The sequence below is a fragment of the Amphiprion ocellaris genome, chromosome 21 (assembly GCF_022539595.1).
Source record: "Amphiprion ocellaris isolate individual 3 ecotype Okinawa chromosome 21, ASM2253959v1, whole genome shotgun sequence".
NCBI classification, from domain to species: Eukaryota; Metazoa; Chordata; class Actinopteri; family Pomacentridae; genus Amphiprion; species Amphiprion ocellaris.
In genome coordinates, this window is record NC_072786.1 from 21695516 (window position 1) to 21712355 (window position 16840).

The window sequence follows — 16840 nt, forward strand, 5'->3', positions numbered from 1 at the left end:
AGGAAACTAAATATCTTTGGGTTGTGGACAAAACCAAACATTTAAAGTATCTTCTTCAGGCTTGGAGAGACACTGACCAACATTTTTTTTTTTTTTTTACCATTTTCCGATATTTTATACACTCAACAACTAAATGATTATTTAACAAAATAACCAACAGATTGATCAACAATGACAGGAATCGTTAGTTTCAGCCCTATCTTGCACTACACTGTTGTAAGATCCATCTATTATCTACACCGTAATCCTCATTAGAGTCTGGGGGGGGCGGGGTTGGAGTCTATCCCAGCTGACTTAGGGTAAAGGCAGGGGACACCTGGACAGGTCACCAGTCTTTCATAGGACTACACATAGAAACAAACAATCACACTCACATTCACACCTAAAGACGATTTAGGATAATCAATTAATCTCAGCATATTTTTGGACTGCGGGAGGAAGCCGGAGAACCCAGAGAAAACCCACACATGCACAGAGAGAACATGCAAACTCCATGCAGAAAGATTGCAGGAAGGCCAGGACATGAACTTGTGATCTTCTAGCTGCAAGGTGAAAGTACTAACCACCGAGACACTGTGCAGCCCCCAAGTAAGATACACAATGAAAAGCTTTCAATTGAATTATTGAAGTTAATCGGGAGCTTTTTTTTTCCCTGTAAAAGCCTGAAGCCCACAATACCTGAGATGAAACTCAAATACAAATAGTTCAGTAAGAGACTGGGGTGTGTAATGCCAGTTGTAGCTAATACAGCCTGGCGCCTGTAGTGTGTAGTCAGCAGAGAAGAGGAAAGAGATACCGGTCAGATAACTGTCTTTATTTCTAACTCCAGAACAGCAAGTTGTTGGTTTTCAAACTTGTAGTCTTGAATTTGAATCATGCAGCAAATGGTGGAGAGTAAGCCAGAGCTTAAACTGAAAGACTTTTGTGAACTTTAGCAAACTTCTGATGCTACTCCTAAAGTGGACAAAAAACACAAAAACAATTCAGGCAACTTTAAACTCTGTTGTGTATGCTACTAATAACAAACAGATGTTAATGATTGCACTTGCTAACTAATAAAACAGCAGCTGATATGGGTTCAATCTCAGATTCTAGGTCAATTTTACATGAATTCAGCAACTATGAGGCAATGTTTTGTTAAAATTGCAATGACAAAATGTTCTGAATTTGCTACAGCCCTCAGCAAACCAACAATAGAAAACATTATATGCATCTACAGTACTGTTCAAAAGTTTGGGTCACCCAGACAATTTCATGTTTTCCATGAAAACTCACACTTTTATTCATGTGCTAACATAATTGCACAAGGATTTTCTAATCATCAATTAGCCTTTCAACACCATTAGCTAACACAATGTAGCATTAGAACACAGGAGTGATGGTTGCTGGAAATGTTCCTCTGTACCCCTATGGAGATATATTCTGCTTTATTTTCAAAAATAAGGACATTTCTACGTGACCCCAAACTTTTGAATGGTAGTGTACATTTGAAAATTGCCACTTTGATTTTTCAAATAAATATATTAAGCAATTACATATTACTCAAATCAGACATATGTTTGAAAGCTTTTCTGCTTGTGCTTGTGCTCCATCTCATGCTCTCATTATCCCTGCTTTTATCTATTGTTGCACCCTCTCACTATAGCACTCCCTAACAACACTGTTTGTTAAAACCACTCTATAAATAAACTCAGCTGGTCTCGGCTTGGTTCCTGCAGCTACTATGTCTCGCTGGCGTCTCTCCTCAGCTGGATTCCCTCAAAACTAGAAGCATTAGACGCATTACGTTTTTATGTGCATAGATAATCATGTGATTTAAATTCAGTTTAGTTGAGGGTAAACTGACCATTAGTTTCAATTTAGCAGGAAAGTGTCTGTGTGGCTGGGCTCAAGAACAACAGAGGTACTGTTCTGACAGCAGCAGAGCCAGACAGCCTCACTGCACTGCTCCACCGTGGAAACATGGAATCTGAAGTGTGTTCAGTAAATTTAGCTCCCAGCACTAAACTGTTCCTTTCATAATGGAGAATATCCATGTCATACAGTTAGACCTGACAGGGTTAGTTAGTATGAGGAGCTTACCAAAGGAAACAGCTTCCAGTGTACACCGTATTAAGTAATACAAGGTGGTGCAGCTCAGGTCTGGGTGTGTCATGAATTAAACATGTGGAATGTGTGGTGTGGGGAAAAGAGACGGTCTGTATAGCAATTAGAGGGTGGCCCTGCTACAGAGTGAAGCAAGGGGGACCTCTACTGGCTGACATGGAGAAGTGTCTCAGAACAGAGCCAGAAGAATGCAAAAAATGTCACAAAGAAAACATCAATCAGGGTCACTCCTTTACAGAGATACACTCCAAATCAAAATCTTAAGACCAGTTGAAAAATTGCAAGAAATTGCATTTTGCACCATTGGATCTAAAGAAGGATCTAAGTAGAGCTTTAAAATGCAAAAAGAAGAAATGGGAGAGAGAGAACAAAAATTGAGCAGGCAATTTACTGAAAAGTGCATTTCAACTAGTAGGATTGTAGAGCTGCTATGAGCAAGGCCTCTCACAATGTGCCATCACTGCTGAGGTTGGACGCAGTAAGACGGTCATCTCGAATTTCTTAAAAGATCCTGAGGGTTATGGAACAAAAAAAGTCAAGTGGTAGACCCCAAAAAATTTCACCAGTGCTGAGCCAGAGGGTCTGATGGGCTGTCCATCAGGACATGGGACGATCCTTGACCCAAATTAAGGCCATAACTGGTGCTGACTGCAGCCCAATAACCATCACACAGCATCTGTGAGGGAAGGGTTTAAAAAACAAAAAACATCTTCAACGCCACAAAATTGCCCATTTGGACTTTGCAAAGACCACCAAACATAGGACATTGAAAGGTGGAAGAAAGTTTTATTCTCTGACCAGAAAAAATGTAACCTTCTCCCAGGAGAATAACATCACTGTTTTGCACCATTCTGCGTGTTTCCCTGATCTAAATCCAACTGAGAAGATCTGAGGATGGATGGCAATGGAAGTTTACAAAAATGGACATCAGTTCCAGACAGTGGATGCCCTTCGTGAAGTCATCCTCACCAATTAGAGCAACATTCCCACCAGCCCCCTGGAAACACTCGCATCAAGCAAGCTTAAAAGAATTTTTGAAGTGATCCACAAGAACAGTACAGCTACTCATTACTGAGTTCTTTTTTGACACTTATCTTTCTATTTTGAGGGGGTTTTCAGTTTTGTTTGAGCTATGGTCTTAAAGTTTTGATCAGCTGATGAACAGCTTATTTCAGTTTAATTGTTTTCAATGAATTGCTCACTCATTTTTTTTCTCTTTCTCACATTTCTTGCATTTTGAAGCTCTACTTAGAACCTTCTTAGGATCCAACAGTGCAAAATGCAATTTCTTGCAAATTTTCAAATGGTCTTAAAATTTTGATTGGGAGTGTATTAATGGTGTTCAGTGTGTGTCTTGTTACTTTAATCCAAAGATTATCCAAACTGAAAACCAGGATCTATTCATAAAGACTGCACTGTTCATTTGATCCTGGCCAAGGAAAGACATCACACAACGTTGTCTTGTGGTACTGCTACAGTCTATGTTCACACTTACTTTTTTACAAGCAAACCAAAAGGTGTAAATAGGAGGTCTAATGGCAACAAGCAACTCACAGTTCATCATCATCAGCAACCTGGCATCATCAGTGCTGCATGGATGTGAAATCAAGTTATTGACAACTGACAGAAATGGCAGAAAAACAAGGCAGTCTGTGAAGCTCTAGATTAAGTTCTGTTATGAATCGCTATCAGGAAAGTGCTAACTCACTTCTTTACAGTAAAAACCATCCTGATCATAGATCTAAACATGAGTATTCACTAAAGTCAGTGATGCTGTGCCAATCTCAATACTGACACATTTTCTAATCAAAACTTACCATTAAGCCAGAAATCAGTCTGAAATCAAGTTAAGAGCGATGCCTCTTTGGTGAAATTATCGAACATTTATAAAAATCAAAACATGGCACAATTCAATTTTCCATAAAAGATCACTGCCTTCTTGGACACAGGTGACCTGCGCTCACCTTATGACTTATGAATCATTGCAATGAAATGCAAATCAATTATTTTGTGCTTATTTTTTTATACAAAGTGGGATCTATGAAATGTCAGCCCTATGTTTGAGACAATACAGAAATCAATTTAAAACCAGATTACCCCTGAGTGCAAAGATAACCAATGGAAAGGGTGAGTTGTGCTGTTTTATTTGGATGTGCAGAAGTCCTATGTTATGAAACAGTAGTGTGTTAGTGACCTATTCAACCAAGAAGCAGAACTGTAAAAATGGGTGAAGAAATTAGTTAAGATATAACAGAAGTTTGATCTGTCTTCATAAGTGTAAACCTCTGGCTCTGCTCTTTCTAGTCATGTGATATTAATATGGAATGATGACATTGCACAGATATTTACATATCTGGATATTAATACACCAGTGTTCAAAAGTTTGGAGTCACTTAGAAATGTCCTTAGTTTTGGGTTCGATGATCAAATAAAGATTTGCGCAGTTCACAGATAAACAAAATTAGTGCAGTTTTCACTTTGAGCATCAGTCTGGAAACGCAGCACATGTTGTCCTGACTTATGGTATTACTTCTATTTACAGAGTTGCAAAGCTGCAGCAGTTATTCCTGCAATCAGTAATCTCACAGTATAGTTTTCACTCTTTAGACTGTTAACATCAAAGTAAAAAATGAATATAATTGTTTGAAGAAAACCCTAAAACCCTACTTTTCAACATTTCTTTTTAACCAAAGAAACATACACTACCATTCAGAAGTTTGGGGTCACTTAGAAATGTCCTTATTTTTCAAAGAAAAGCAGATTTTTTCAATGAAGATAACATTAAATGAATGATAAATCCAGTCTAGATATTGTTAATGTGGTAAATGACTATTGTAGCTGGAAACAGCTGATTTTTAATGGAATACCTCCATAGGGGTACAGAGGAACATTTCCAGCAACCATCACTCCTGTGTTCTAATGCTACATTGTGTTAGCTAATGGTGTTGAAAGGCTAATTGATGATCAGAAAACCCTTGTGCAGTTATGTTAGCACATGGATAAAAGTGTGAGTCTTCATGGGAAACATGAAATTGTCTGGGTGACCCCAAACTTTTGAATGGTAGTGTATGTCTACGCAACAATGAATTCACAAAACACTGGGTGTGGAGATGGAAAAGGAGCTGTATGAGGGTTGTCATTAAGATTACATCTGATGAACATGTAAGTTTATATTTCATTCTCGACACTTCATACACAGACAAGCAGCTACAGTTGTTGGAAAGGTGAGGTTGTGCAGTTTAATTTGATATGCAGCACTAGAGTTCAAAAGTAATTTAATTAAGAAGAAGGGAAGGGAACTTGGACACAAAGAGTTTCCGCCAGGTTTTAAGGGTAAAACATTCTCAGAATTTCTTGTGTAAAATAGTTCCCCCTCTGGTGTCCTCCATTTATGTGTCCTGAACAGAGGTCAGTGCAGTATGTGGCTCTTTCAGAGTAAGCACTTGGGTCCTGATTTCACACTACACAACACATAGGATCAACCAATAAAGCATGCTGATTTCTTGTTTAGTCACGGCAAAGAATCTTGATTGCAAAACCCAGTGAGCTGCAGCATCTGTGGAATCCCACACTGCAGCTGCTGATAGCTGAGCTTCCTCTGTCGCCCAAAATATCTCTTATTCAGAAGCAGCTGTTGTACCGCTGGATATAAAAAATATCACATTCAATAATATCTTCTGTCAAGGTTATCAGAGCTGCACTGCACATCTCTGCACTTTTAAACTTTATTTTTATTTTTTCTGTTAAAAAATTTTGCCACCCTTGTATATATTGTAAATAAAGCTGCTGTAACAATGTAAATTTCCCCTGGAGTGGGGAGAAATAAAGAACTTTATCTTATCTTATCTTATCTTAGCAGTTTGTAAAAGAAACTGATTTATGACCTGAACTAGAAGGAGGTGCAAGACAGCAGCTGAACCTACGAACATGCATTCAGCCGACATTATGAAAAGGTGAGCTAATGGTGATCTTTGTTGTGCAGTATTACCTTATTATTTGAGTATCACCGCCAGTATTAGTTCATACTCATCTATTCTAGTTTTGTTGTAGTTTCCTTATTTTTACTAAATGTATTGCACTTGGCTATTCTAATAATAAATGCTGTTACCTTCTACTCCTTATAGATTTTATAATGACCAGTCTTGATTTATTCTCATGTTATTGTGTTTTTTCTGACCAAATCTGGCACAATTTGTATGTTATCTCCTATATTTCTATATCTTTCTAAATTATCTTAATGCTAATCGAACAACGCAAATGTAACGCACGTGATATGGACATAATGTTAGCATTGCTTTCAGTTGGATAAAATTTCAGGGAGTGAGTAAGGATAAATAATGACAGATAAATAAAGGAGTTCTGTTTGGAAATGTTCAGTTGATTTACTGAGGAGAATCCGTCCACTGTATTTACTAAAGAGCAGAGGAACATAGATACTGAGCCTTTTCCACCATCATAACCAAATACAAAAATGGCAACAGCGGTAGCCTGAAAATGCTGAAGACAAAAAATTGAAAAACAAAATAATTAAAGTGTCACTGATGAAAACTGGACTAAAATATTTTTGTTGACTACGACTAATTAATGTAAAATTACAAAAATGTAGTAACTGTACCTATTTACATTAAAAGACTAAATAAGCATTAGGTTGGAAAAAGAACACTGCTTCAGAGTGGAGTAAAAGAGGAGAGTGAGTGATCAGATGTAATGAAAACCTGCAGTGTGTTGACTCTCCAGGGAGGCACATGGTTGGTCCCTCCTGATGTAGTCATCAGCCCTGTAAAGGTAGTAGTTATTCACCTACCCAGGCACTTGTAGAGGCCCTGGCTTATCCAGGCCAGGATTGCCAAGGTAATGAGGTCACCAAAGCTGGCTGCAATGGGTGTAGCTACGTTGTCCGGGTTGATGCCCGTCTTCTTTGAACCCACAATTACCCCCACCATGATGATACCTGAGTATGACAATAAGAGGGTGGAGCATTTTACATGTGGTCGTCACATTACAGTCATAAACACAGTTTTTGTAATACTTGTACAGTTATTTTTTAAAATCTATGACAGAAGTTCTAAAATGTTTCTATGTTAATAATTATGTTTTTCAATGGCAATTTTTTAAAAAAAACACTGTACATGTATTTAGACAGTCTTTGCCTGTTGCTTCTGACAAAACAACTTTCTTTGTTTGCATAGAAAAAATTATGCATTTTAAAAATAAGATATGTTTGAGTGAATTATGTGTAACAGTATGTTAGTATGATTATAACAGCAAAATATCAATGAATTGTAATAGAGTAACAATTTAATCATCAACAAATTACAATGAAGTCAGCTTAATCAGGGCATTTTTACCTCCACTAAGGAACGCAGCAGAGGTTATGTGATGATCAGGATTGGTCTGTCTGTTCGCAACATTACTCAAAAACTGACTAACAGATTTAGAAGAAATTTTCAGGGAAGGTCAGAAATGACACAAGGACCAAGTGATTAGATTTTGGCAGTGATGCGACTTATAATCTGGATCCCCGGATTTATTAAAAAATTTCTGTATCATTGTGAGATAGCAGCACGGCGTCACTGTAACTATGACAACAAGTGAACACTACGTCAGCTGCCTGCTGATGATCACATGACTGTGATCCTACTACAAATCCACCGTTGTGGACTTATCAGGACTTATCCGTCGGAAATGAAACAAGGAACAATTGATTAAATTGTGGGGGTGTTTGTGAGTCCCATCGATACTCGCCGCCCGCTACATACAGTGTTGGAAAAAAAGTTTTCGGACACCCTAAAAATTTTAGTCTCAAATATTATCATGAAATATTTGTGGAAAAAAATCTTTTTTGTTTTTCAAAAGGTGCGGCTGCACTTGAAAGACACAAATAATTACAAATTACATTTTTTGTTTATTTTTTACAAGAAAAACTTACAAAACTAAATTTGACCAAAATGACCCAATACACAAAAATTCTTATTTTTATGGAAACGATCAATTTGAAGTTTTTAATGGCTTTTATAGGATTTGTTTAGTATTATGGCATTATGTCATTGTACTAAAAGAAACTGCACTTGAAGAGTGCACCTAAAAGTGATTCTTATGCAATATACATACAGATGTATGGCGTGTCTGAAAATTTTCACTCTCTGACTGTTTTTCTTGTTAAATTTTTTGTTATTTTCATGCTTTTGTTTCAAACAAAATTAAGCATACGTCTTGTTTGTACATGTGTTATATTGGAAATATTTTGTGCAGTAACACAAAATATTTTTACAGAAACATTTGTAAATTGTAACGATCAAAATAAGATGTCTAATTCTGGGATATTTACCAATAAATGGCTGTTAATGATAGTAGTGAAGTTAATGCTTGTTTGCACCGTTACTTTTAGTCACATGTTTTTGACTACTCTGGACACACTGCCTGGTTCCAGGTTGCACAAACATGAGACTTTCCTGCTACTATGGGACGGGCCGCACGGACAGATTCCGTGTCAGAATATTCTGACATCTCAGATATATCTGATCTTCATTGTCAACTGCAAACTCAGCTAGAACAAATGAGCCATTTCAATTGTCACTTTGGACATTAAGTATCTGTCTCAAGGCTTTTGTAGCAGTAAATCTAGCTTTGATTTACTGCAAAACATTTAAGTGTAGTGATTAGACGTGGAAAATTACAAAACACTTAATGGCCAATGTAAATATGTAGCAGGGTTGACAATCTACCCCCTTTGGTCGCTTGAAGGTTAAAAATTCATGTGAGATCAGTTTGTGAAAAGAACAGATGTGACCCACCAACAGTTTGTTTTCAGCTGTGGGACTCAGTGTGATTGTGTGTTTACCCTGTAGCAGGGAGGCTATGAAGGCCGTGGCCACGCTGCTGGAGCAGAGCAACACAGCATGGCTCATCTGAAACTTTCCCTCCGGGATCCAACCAAGAACCACGGCCGCTACAGCCGCCAGAAAACCCACCACAGTGGCCTGAACCTGGAGCACAGAGGCAGGGGGATTTCACAATGCATTTTCTGTGATTAAAGAATTAGTGAGTACTTAAAAGATTATTTCGAAGGTAGGTAGGGCAATAAATGCACACAGTTGTGAAATACTGAACATTACGTCCAGGTCTTTCCTGCCACTTTGTGCTGACAGATGTTATTGCAAAACATATCAGCGAGACAGGTCGTCACAACACTATGATGTTGCATGGTGTGTTTATCAGTGCGGGTAGATAATTACCAGAGCCTGCACTCAGACTTGCACAGTCAGAGATCAATGAAAGTCTGAGTGAACACCCACATGGGTTCATTTTGTGCCGTAACGTGCACAGTATCATAAACGGTGGCACACCCATAGTGTTACAGTAATATTACAGCATGATGGTGAGATTTCTGTGTTGGTTTTCAATATGGAAAACAAAATAGTAAAAGTGCTTCAAAACTACATTGATTAAAATAATAAAAGACACTCAGGCACGTACATGTCATATTAATAGGAAAAAAGAAGACTGACTCTACATTTAAAGCAAAAAACGTGTGTGATTACCTGCTTTAGTGCCAGGTTGCCTATGATCAGATTCCACTTCTCTATGGGAGAATCCATCTTGCCCACATTTACCTGAGGAGACAGAAAAAGATGGAGAACATTTTTTATAAGACTTTAATTCTGTTGGAGCTCCTTTATGACCTGAAAAGTCTACACCCCTTTTTATATCTGGGACCTCAACTTTAGAGGATCCAAAGTTAAAGGGACACAATGACATAAACCTAAAAGGGCTTCTCCACCCAGTCAGTACTGTGATGCCATCAGGCTGGGGAGTTGGGACAGAAATCCTGACTCACCTGAAGGTCCAAAAAACTGGATCCCACACTTCCCATCCTGCAACTCAAAATATTTCCTTAAACCGTCTCAACTATGCAAACAATCCCCAATACTAAACCCGATCTCATCCTTAGGTTTTATTTCTAAGAAAATTTGGCAGAGCCGCAGAAAACACTGTGAAGTACAGTGGTGGAAAAAAGTTTTTAGGTATCCTTAAAATTTTACACAGTCTCAAATGTTATCATGAAACATTTGTGGAAAAATCTTTTTTGTGTGTCAAAAGGTGTGGCTGCATTAGACAGACACAAACCATGATCTAAAAGTCGACCACATACAGTGCAGGTAGAACACCGGACACCAGTTTGGTTTGATCACTGCTGCTGAAGCTCCTCTGATGTATTTCGGTGGTTTTCCTACACATGAGGATCAGGATGTGGCCATTTCTTGCTGAAGAAACCCTTGGACACCCAGATCTTGGTTTGTCTTCCAAGCTGTTGGTTCATCTGGATTTCTCCAGAGTGTATCCAACTGCTGAAGGACTGCATCTGCACTTCCTGGATATCTGGCAGCAGCTGTACCCTTCCTGGCTGAAAATCAGGTCCCTTGTTTTAGCCAATTTTGTCTCTGAAGAACTTTCAAATGTGCTGGCTTTATACAGATAGGAAGCACAGCAACAAAAATTGTGTCTTTTAATAAAAAGCACGACCTTCATTTGTAGATCACTGGTACCAAAATGACCCAATACTCTAAATTGTTCATGTGTTTTTACGGAACCAATGGATTGCAAGTTTTTAATGGCTATTTTAGAATTTGTTCAGTATTTTGGCAGTGACTGTACTAAAATAAATTGCACTTGAAGACCCAAGAGTGATTCTTAATGCAATATTTCACAAATGCATGGGGTGTCCAAAAACTTTTTTCTACCACAGTACTTTCACAGGTTGTCTCGTATTATTTTTGACTTCCAAGCTGGTGGAGTTGTAAATGAATTGATCATATGCATACTGTAATGCAAAACTCATGCTCATGTGAACTGACCCCCTAAAATGAAAATGTCACTATGTCCGTATGGTGTTTTTCATACGCAAGAAAACACATCATTAGCAAAATAAGCAGTCAACACCATGGCTGTGTGTTTGATATATTTGCAAAGTTTGTCATTTACGCAATAATACGACCAATTATTGAAGTTCCTGCTGTTGCTCTGTGTAGTAGTTATCTCTTTGGAGACACTCATATGAATCCTTTTGCTGCATGTATTTAATAAACTCCGGGTAAAGATTCCTAAAAACAGCTAGTAGCAGCTCACTTGTGAGTGTGACTTGCCATTTGATCCTGACCTAAACTGATCCTGTCTACATGTTGGAGATAGTTTAGAATTGCAACTTATTATGGCAGTTTCCACGCTGTTCCACATGCACAGAAGCACAAACCTCTCTGCTTTCAAGACACTTGTGGATTCTGCTGCTGTCCGATGCTAGAGCTATTTAATAAACTCAGAGAAACGACTGTCTCTAAGGTGTTTTTGGACGAATATTAGTGGTGAATGTGGAACGAACCTTCCCTTATTCACTTTACACAACTTGAATCGCTGTTGTCTGGGTGTGCTGATTTGTGAATGTGACTGGGTGCGATTGAAACTTTTGACGTCTTGAAGGCGTTGCTGAAAAGTTATTAGGGTGTACCTGGTAAGATTGCTGCTGCACCTTTTACGGAAACATGACCAGGGTGCTCATTCAGACATGAAGCAGTAATGTTAAATTACCGTGAGATTAACGGAAAGGAATGCATTTTTGAAAGCACAGACAATAAAACTTAAGAGACACGTTATTTAATAAATGCCCAGAGAGGGTCATTCAATGAATTCTACTATGCAATCAAAGTTTCCATATTTGGTGACCTATGCTATACTGTCATAAGTGGGAAAAGTCCTCCACATTTCTGGGTACTGCACACAGTGAATCACCGTCTATTTCATAGCTGACGAGAACAACGGTAACATGAAGACAAACAGTTTTTCAGCACACCACTGAGGAGAATCTGCTCACGCTGAGCTCCTCTGTCCATGTTTACACAGTGCTGTGAATGTGGAGCTTGTATGTGGGAAGCTGGAGGCCAGCAGGAATCCAAACAAAGAAAGAATTCTGCTCTGTCACTTCTTCTGCTGAGCACAGTTTGAGGAGTGGAGACAAACACAGAGATGTGGATCCACTGAGAAAATCTGTGTTTATGAACTTCTTGTGAGGACTTGTGTACAGGACTGTAACAGCAGAGTTTCTGGAGAGTATGACACTTTTTATGCTGCTAATGTATGTACTTGTAGTTCACTAACAGGCTAAGCAGTTGCAGCTTCACTGCTCCACACTTTTTACAGTTTTTGCTCTGAGAGGCTGAAGTGGAGTAATAAATTTGCCATCTGACTATTATGCCATCCTGGTTGCAGCAGCCTTTTCCCACCTCCCTCTGTAGGAAATCATGCTACACCAGCAGATTCCTTGGCTAATTCCTAATTCACAAAGCTCTTACAACAACACCCATTCAAGATGCCCCGAATAACTCTTTCTCCAAACTTTCCAAAGCGATTGGAACTAAGACAGGGGCAGCGGGTGTAGAGACAGCTGCAGTAACCAGTAAGGTCACAGTTCCACCGGAGGATAGAAGCCTGTTCTGTTTTCTTCCCCATTTCACCTGACAGAGTAGAAGACCTATAATTACAGACTGGACAGGTGGCACGGTTTCTCACAAAGAGGGCCAATAATAATAACTACCCACAGTATGAGTGTGTGTCTGTAGAGATGAGGCACGGCCACAAAAAAAAATGATGCAAGTCCACACAAACCAACACACCATGACATCGCATATCGAGTGTACTTTTTGCACCGGGCTGCCAGGAAACCTTTCTAATGTTGCAACAAAGTAATAAACAGAGTAGCTTTCTGTCAGCCAGGCTGGAGAGTAAAACAACAAACAGGAAAACAGCAGCTAGTTGAGTTAATGCAGCTTGACGGTGGATTGCAGCCATCTAATTCCAAGAAGTTGTCAGAAAATTAAACACACTATCTACAGCAGGGGTGTCAAACATGCAGCCTGCGGGCCAAAACGGGCCCACCAGAGGGTCCAATCCGGCCCGCAGGATGACTTTGTGAAAAAAAAAGTGGAAAAATTACAGAGAAGACATTAACTGCAATTTGTAAATTTGTAAAACTTTAAATTTTAAATAATTTCTACACTATGACAAGTTGTTTTGATCATAAATGAAATACTAGATTGCTCTTTTGTCATTTTGTGTCTCATTTTTGTAATATTTTGTCTTGTTTTTGTAGTTTTTTGTCTTTTTCTGTCTGACTTTTATCATTTGTCTCATGTTTTTGTCGTTTTGTGTTCCTTTTTGTCCAGCTTGTGTTTTTTGCCTCATTTTGTGTATTGCTTTATTCATTGTTTTGTGTATCGTTTTTGTTGTTTTGTTTCTTGTTTTTGCCATATTTTGTCTCGTTTGTGTCCATTTTTTGTCACGAACTTTTTTGTCTCTTATTATTGTTTTGTGTCGTTTGTCTAATTTTTTTGTCAATTTGTTCCTTGCTTTTTTCATTTTGTGTCTCATTTTTGTGTATTTATAGTTTGTCTTGTTTTTTTTGTCTTTTTTAAAGTAAAATACTGTAACATTCAGTTCCAGATACCTGTGATTAAATGTTTTGTTCCATTGCAGACACTGTGATCTGTAAGTTGTAATGTGTAAATGATAAACTGAGGCTTAATGTTGTTAAATTTGAATTTATTTTTCTTAACAAATTTCAGTTTGTTCACAATGTTTTGTAAAAAGATGGTTCTTTAAATGTGAACATTTTCAGAATGTACTTTTTTCTGCACTAAAACAAAGGAAAAATTAGGAGTTGTGGTTATTTATAGGTCATTATGTTGTGATTTTACTGTTCCGGCTCACTGGAGATCAAATTGGGCTGATTGTGGCCCCTGAACTAAAATGAGCTTGACACCCCTGATCTACGGCGATTCAGAAACATAAACCGTATCATGAGAATCCATGATCTGACAGTTCTTTTGTCTTGCTTGCTGACTTTTTGCTACATCAAACTCCATTTAATTAATTTCTTCATACAGCACACAAAGATACTGTTGCAGTAGGGGGTTAGAGTGGGAAAAGAGCTGGTGTGTGTGTGTGTGTGTGTGTGTGTGTGTGTGTGTGTGTGTGTGTGTGTGTGTGTGTGTGTGTGTGTGTGTGTGTGTGTGTGTGTGTGTGTGTGCGTCTCACCGCTGTAGACAGCCTTGAGGCCAGCGTCATCTCCAGGTTCCCCTTCAGGCCGAGCAGTGCAGGTACCAGGATGAAGATCTCCGTGATGTACTGAAACGCCTCCCAGTGCTGCAGATACCACAAAGAAGAAACACTTTCTTTGAAAGTCTGACCTCCTACTTACTCCATTATCACTCCTCCTTGTGTGGCATCTAATCTGTTTTACATAAGGCAAAGTTATCATTTGCATATGGCACCTCTGAACCAAATCCAGTACCGTCCAAAGTCTAGTAAGTCACTGTTATGAAGAATCCTGACAGTATGAGGGCCAGTGTTGTAGAGATCGACCAATATGGGGTTAGGTTTTTTCAGGACTTATACTGAGACCAATTTTTGGTAACCAAGAAAGACCGATGACCAATATTTGTAATCAATACACAACAAATGTTATATATTTACAGCACGTGATAGCAGGGAACCTCATTAAAAAAGAGGCCAAGCTGTAATAAACTACAATCGGCCTTTAATTCCATCCTGTCTTGAGCACTCAACTCTGCTGGCTGGTGAACAATAGTTGTGTTGTAGCTCGGCTTACCTGCACAATATCCAGGACCATTCCAGCCGACACAGTTCCAAATCCAGCTAGAAGGAAAGGCACCAAAATCTGCAAAGCCATAGCGAGTGGTGACTCCTTGGGCATATTCTGCCCATCAGACCCCAGTCCTTCCTCCTCATCTTCCTCCTCCTCCCCATCTGCCTCCTCTCCTGAGAGCCTCCTTTCAGCCAGCATGGGCTCTGTCTCAGAGTAGCCTCCATCTCCACAGTCAGATAAAGACACAGAAGACCGAGAGGCCCGGTCCAGGACCCGTCTGCCTTCTATATGAGATGTTTCTTGTCTGTAGCCATTCTGGAGCGAGGCAGCCTCAGGTTTAGCTCCGAGGTCCACCATGGCCAACCGCTCCTCCTGTAGCTTGGTATAACCGGTTGGGACCATGGTCTGGAACATCGAGGTGATCCGTCCAGAGGAAACGGGTTTCAGAGAGAGAGCACTCCACCCGCCACCTGCTCCACTCATACGCACCGTCAGGCTAGAGCCAAGGGACTCCCCTATAGCTCCTCCCAGACTCTGGATGCTCATGATGTGGTCTGGTGCTGCAGTGTCTCATCTCCTGTCATCCTGTGTGAGGGTGGCGTCACAGTGGTTTACAAACACTCAGGTGTGCCGTCCATGTTAAAAACTGGCCTCAGGGACTCGTGTGTCTAAGAAAAAGACACAAATAAAGAAAATAGAGAAAACTGCTGGCAGAACAGGAAAACACAGAAATGCTAAAGATAAAATCACACTAAGCTGCAAAGGCCGAATTACTTTTTGTAAACAGGAACAGAAAGTGAAACTTCGAAGGCTACGGCTCAATAGGCTAAATATGGAGCAGCTGTTTTCTAATGAATTACAGATCGGCTCCGAGGGAATTCACTCAATTTGCATTAACATGACTCGTACGAGTTTGAACCAAAAGTGTACACATCATCGGTGTTGTTAGGCCACGAGTCTGGAGTTAAAGCAGCCCCTGGTATTAACAAAGAAATCATTTTAATGAAGAAAATAGTCCCAGATCTGTCATTCCTGTTATATATGAAAGACCTGAAGTCATAACTCCATACAGCCAGATAAGAGGAGAAAAGAACAGGAGGACAGAGAAGAGCAGGAGTGGAACAGACAGATGAGACACCTAGAAAGTGAGTGGAGAGGTGAGGAAGAGAATCAGACTGATGAATAAGAAACAGTTTCTATCAGTTCATATTTCTCACAGTTCTAAAGGAATTCTTGTCACACAATAGAAGCAGAAGCTATGAGATCAGGGCTTGTGAAGTTCCAAACCTAACAAAGCATTAGCAGCATATGATCCAGCATGTGACAACCTCATCAAAGCCAAGAGTCAGACTTTTTTCTAAGGATTTCACTTCTATCTGAGACTTTAAAATGGAGCAGTTATGGGATAAAACCCTAAAGGTTTCTGGGATAGGCAAAGTCCCAAGTAGGTAATGATGCGAAAACACCTCTGGTACACCATCACGTGGAGGAAAAAGAATGTAGCGGAAAGAGTTTTTGCTTTGATGTAAACCAAACTAAGACAAAAACCCTGAGTGTGAAGAACCAAACCCACTTCTGTCTGACTTCAGTCACCTTTGTGGGCTGACACAAACCACATCCAGAGAGTGAAGAGAGCATTTTAGAAAGGAACCTTCACTATAAACTGACAGAAAACATCAACAGCTAGTGCTATTACTGGCTACGATTACGACTAGAATAATCCCTGCTTAAACCGGTTTCATATCAACGTATGTCAGAAAACTGGACAAACTGGAGACTAGAGTTTGTTCAGCTTCTATCTGTACTCCAAGCAGGCCTTCATATTACCTATCACTGTCTGTTTGTAGCATTTCTGTTTAATGCTACAAATTCTGTTTAACGTCTTCTTACTTACAGCACAAGCCAAATGTATCGATACGTTTGCTGGATAAAAAAACCTCCGGCTGGTTTTGTGTATTTGTTTATGTTAGCTAACTAACAGGGAGCTGTTAGCTAGCTGTGCAGGAACCAAACAGTAGCAGGTACCTCGGCTCTCTAATGCTCAATATTATACAAGAACAGCGGTCAGGGTTACACAGT

General features: G+C 39.4%; 1 protein-coding gene across 1 annotated transcript in view; it reads right to left on the minus strand.

The window, feature by feature from the left end:
- slc41a2b (solute carrier family 41 member 2b) overlaps positions 1 to 16840 on the minus strand; it is a 55716-nt gene that overhangs the window by 38675 nt on the left and 201 nt on the right. Inside the window, exons 2-6 of the mRNA XM_023299762.3 lie at positions 14765 to 15429; positions 14191 to 14298; positions 9648 to 9719; positions 8948 to 9092; positions 6911 to 7057 (exon numbers count right to left, since the gene is read on the minus strand). Coding sequence (XP_023155530.1) covers positions 6911 to 7057; positions 8948 to 9092; positions 9648 to 9719; positions 14191 to 14298; positions 14765 to 15307 — 1015 coding nt within the window. The 5' untranslated portion in view covers positions 15308 to 15429. The remainder of the gene's footprint in view (positions 1 to 6910; positions 7058 to 8947; positions 9093 to 9647; positions 9720 to 14190; positions 14299 to 14764; positions 15430 to 16840) is intronic.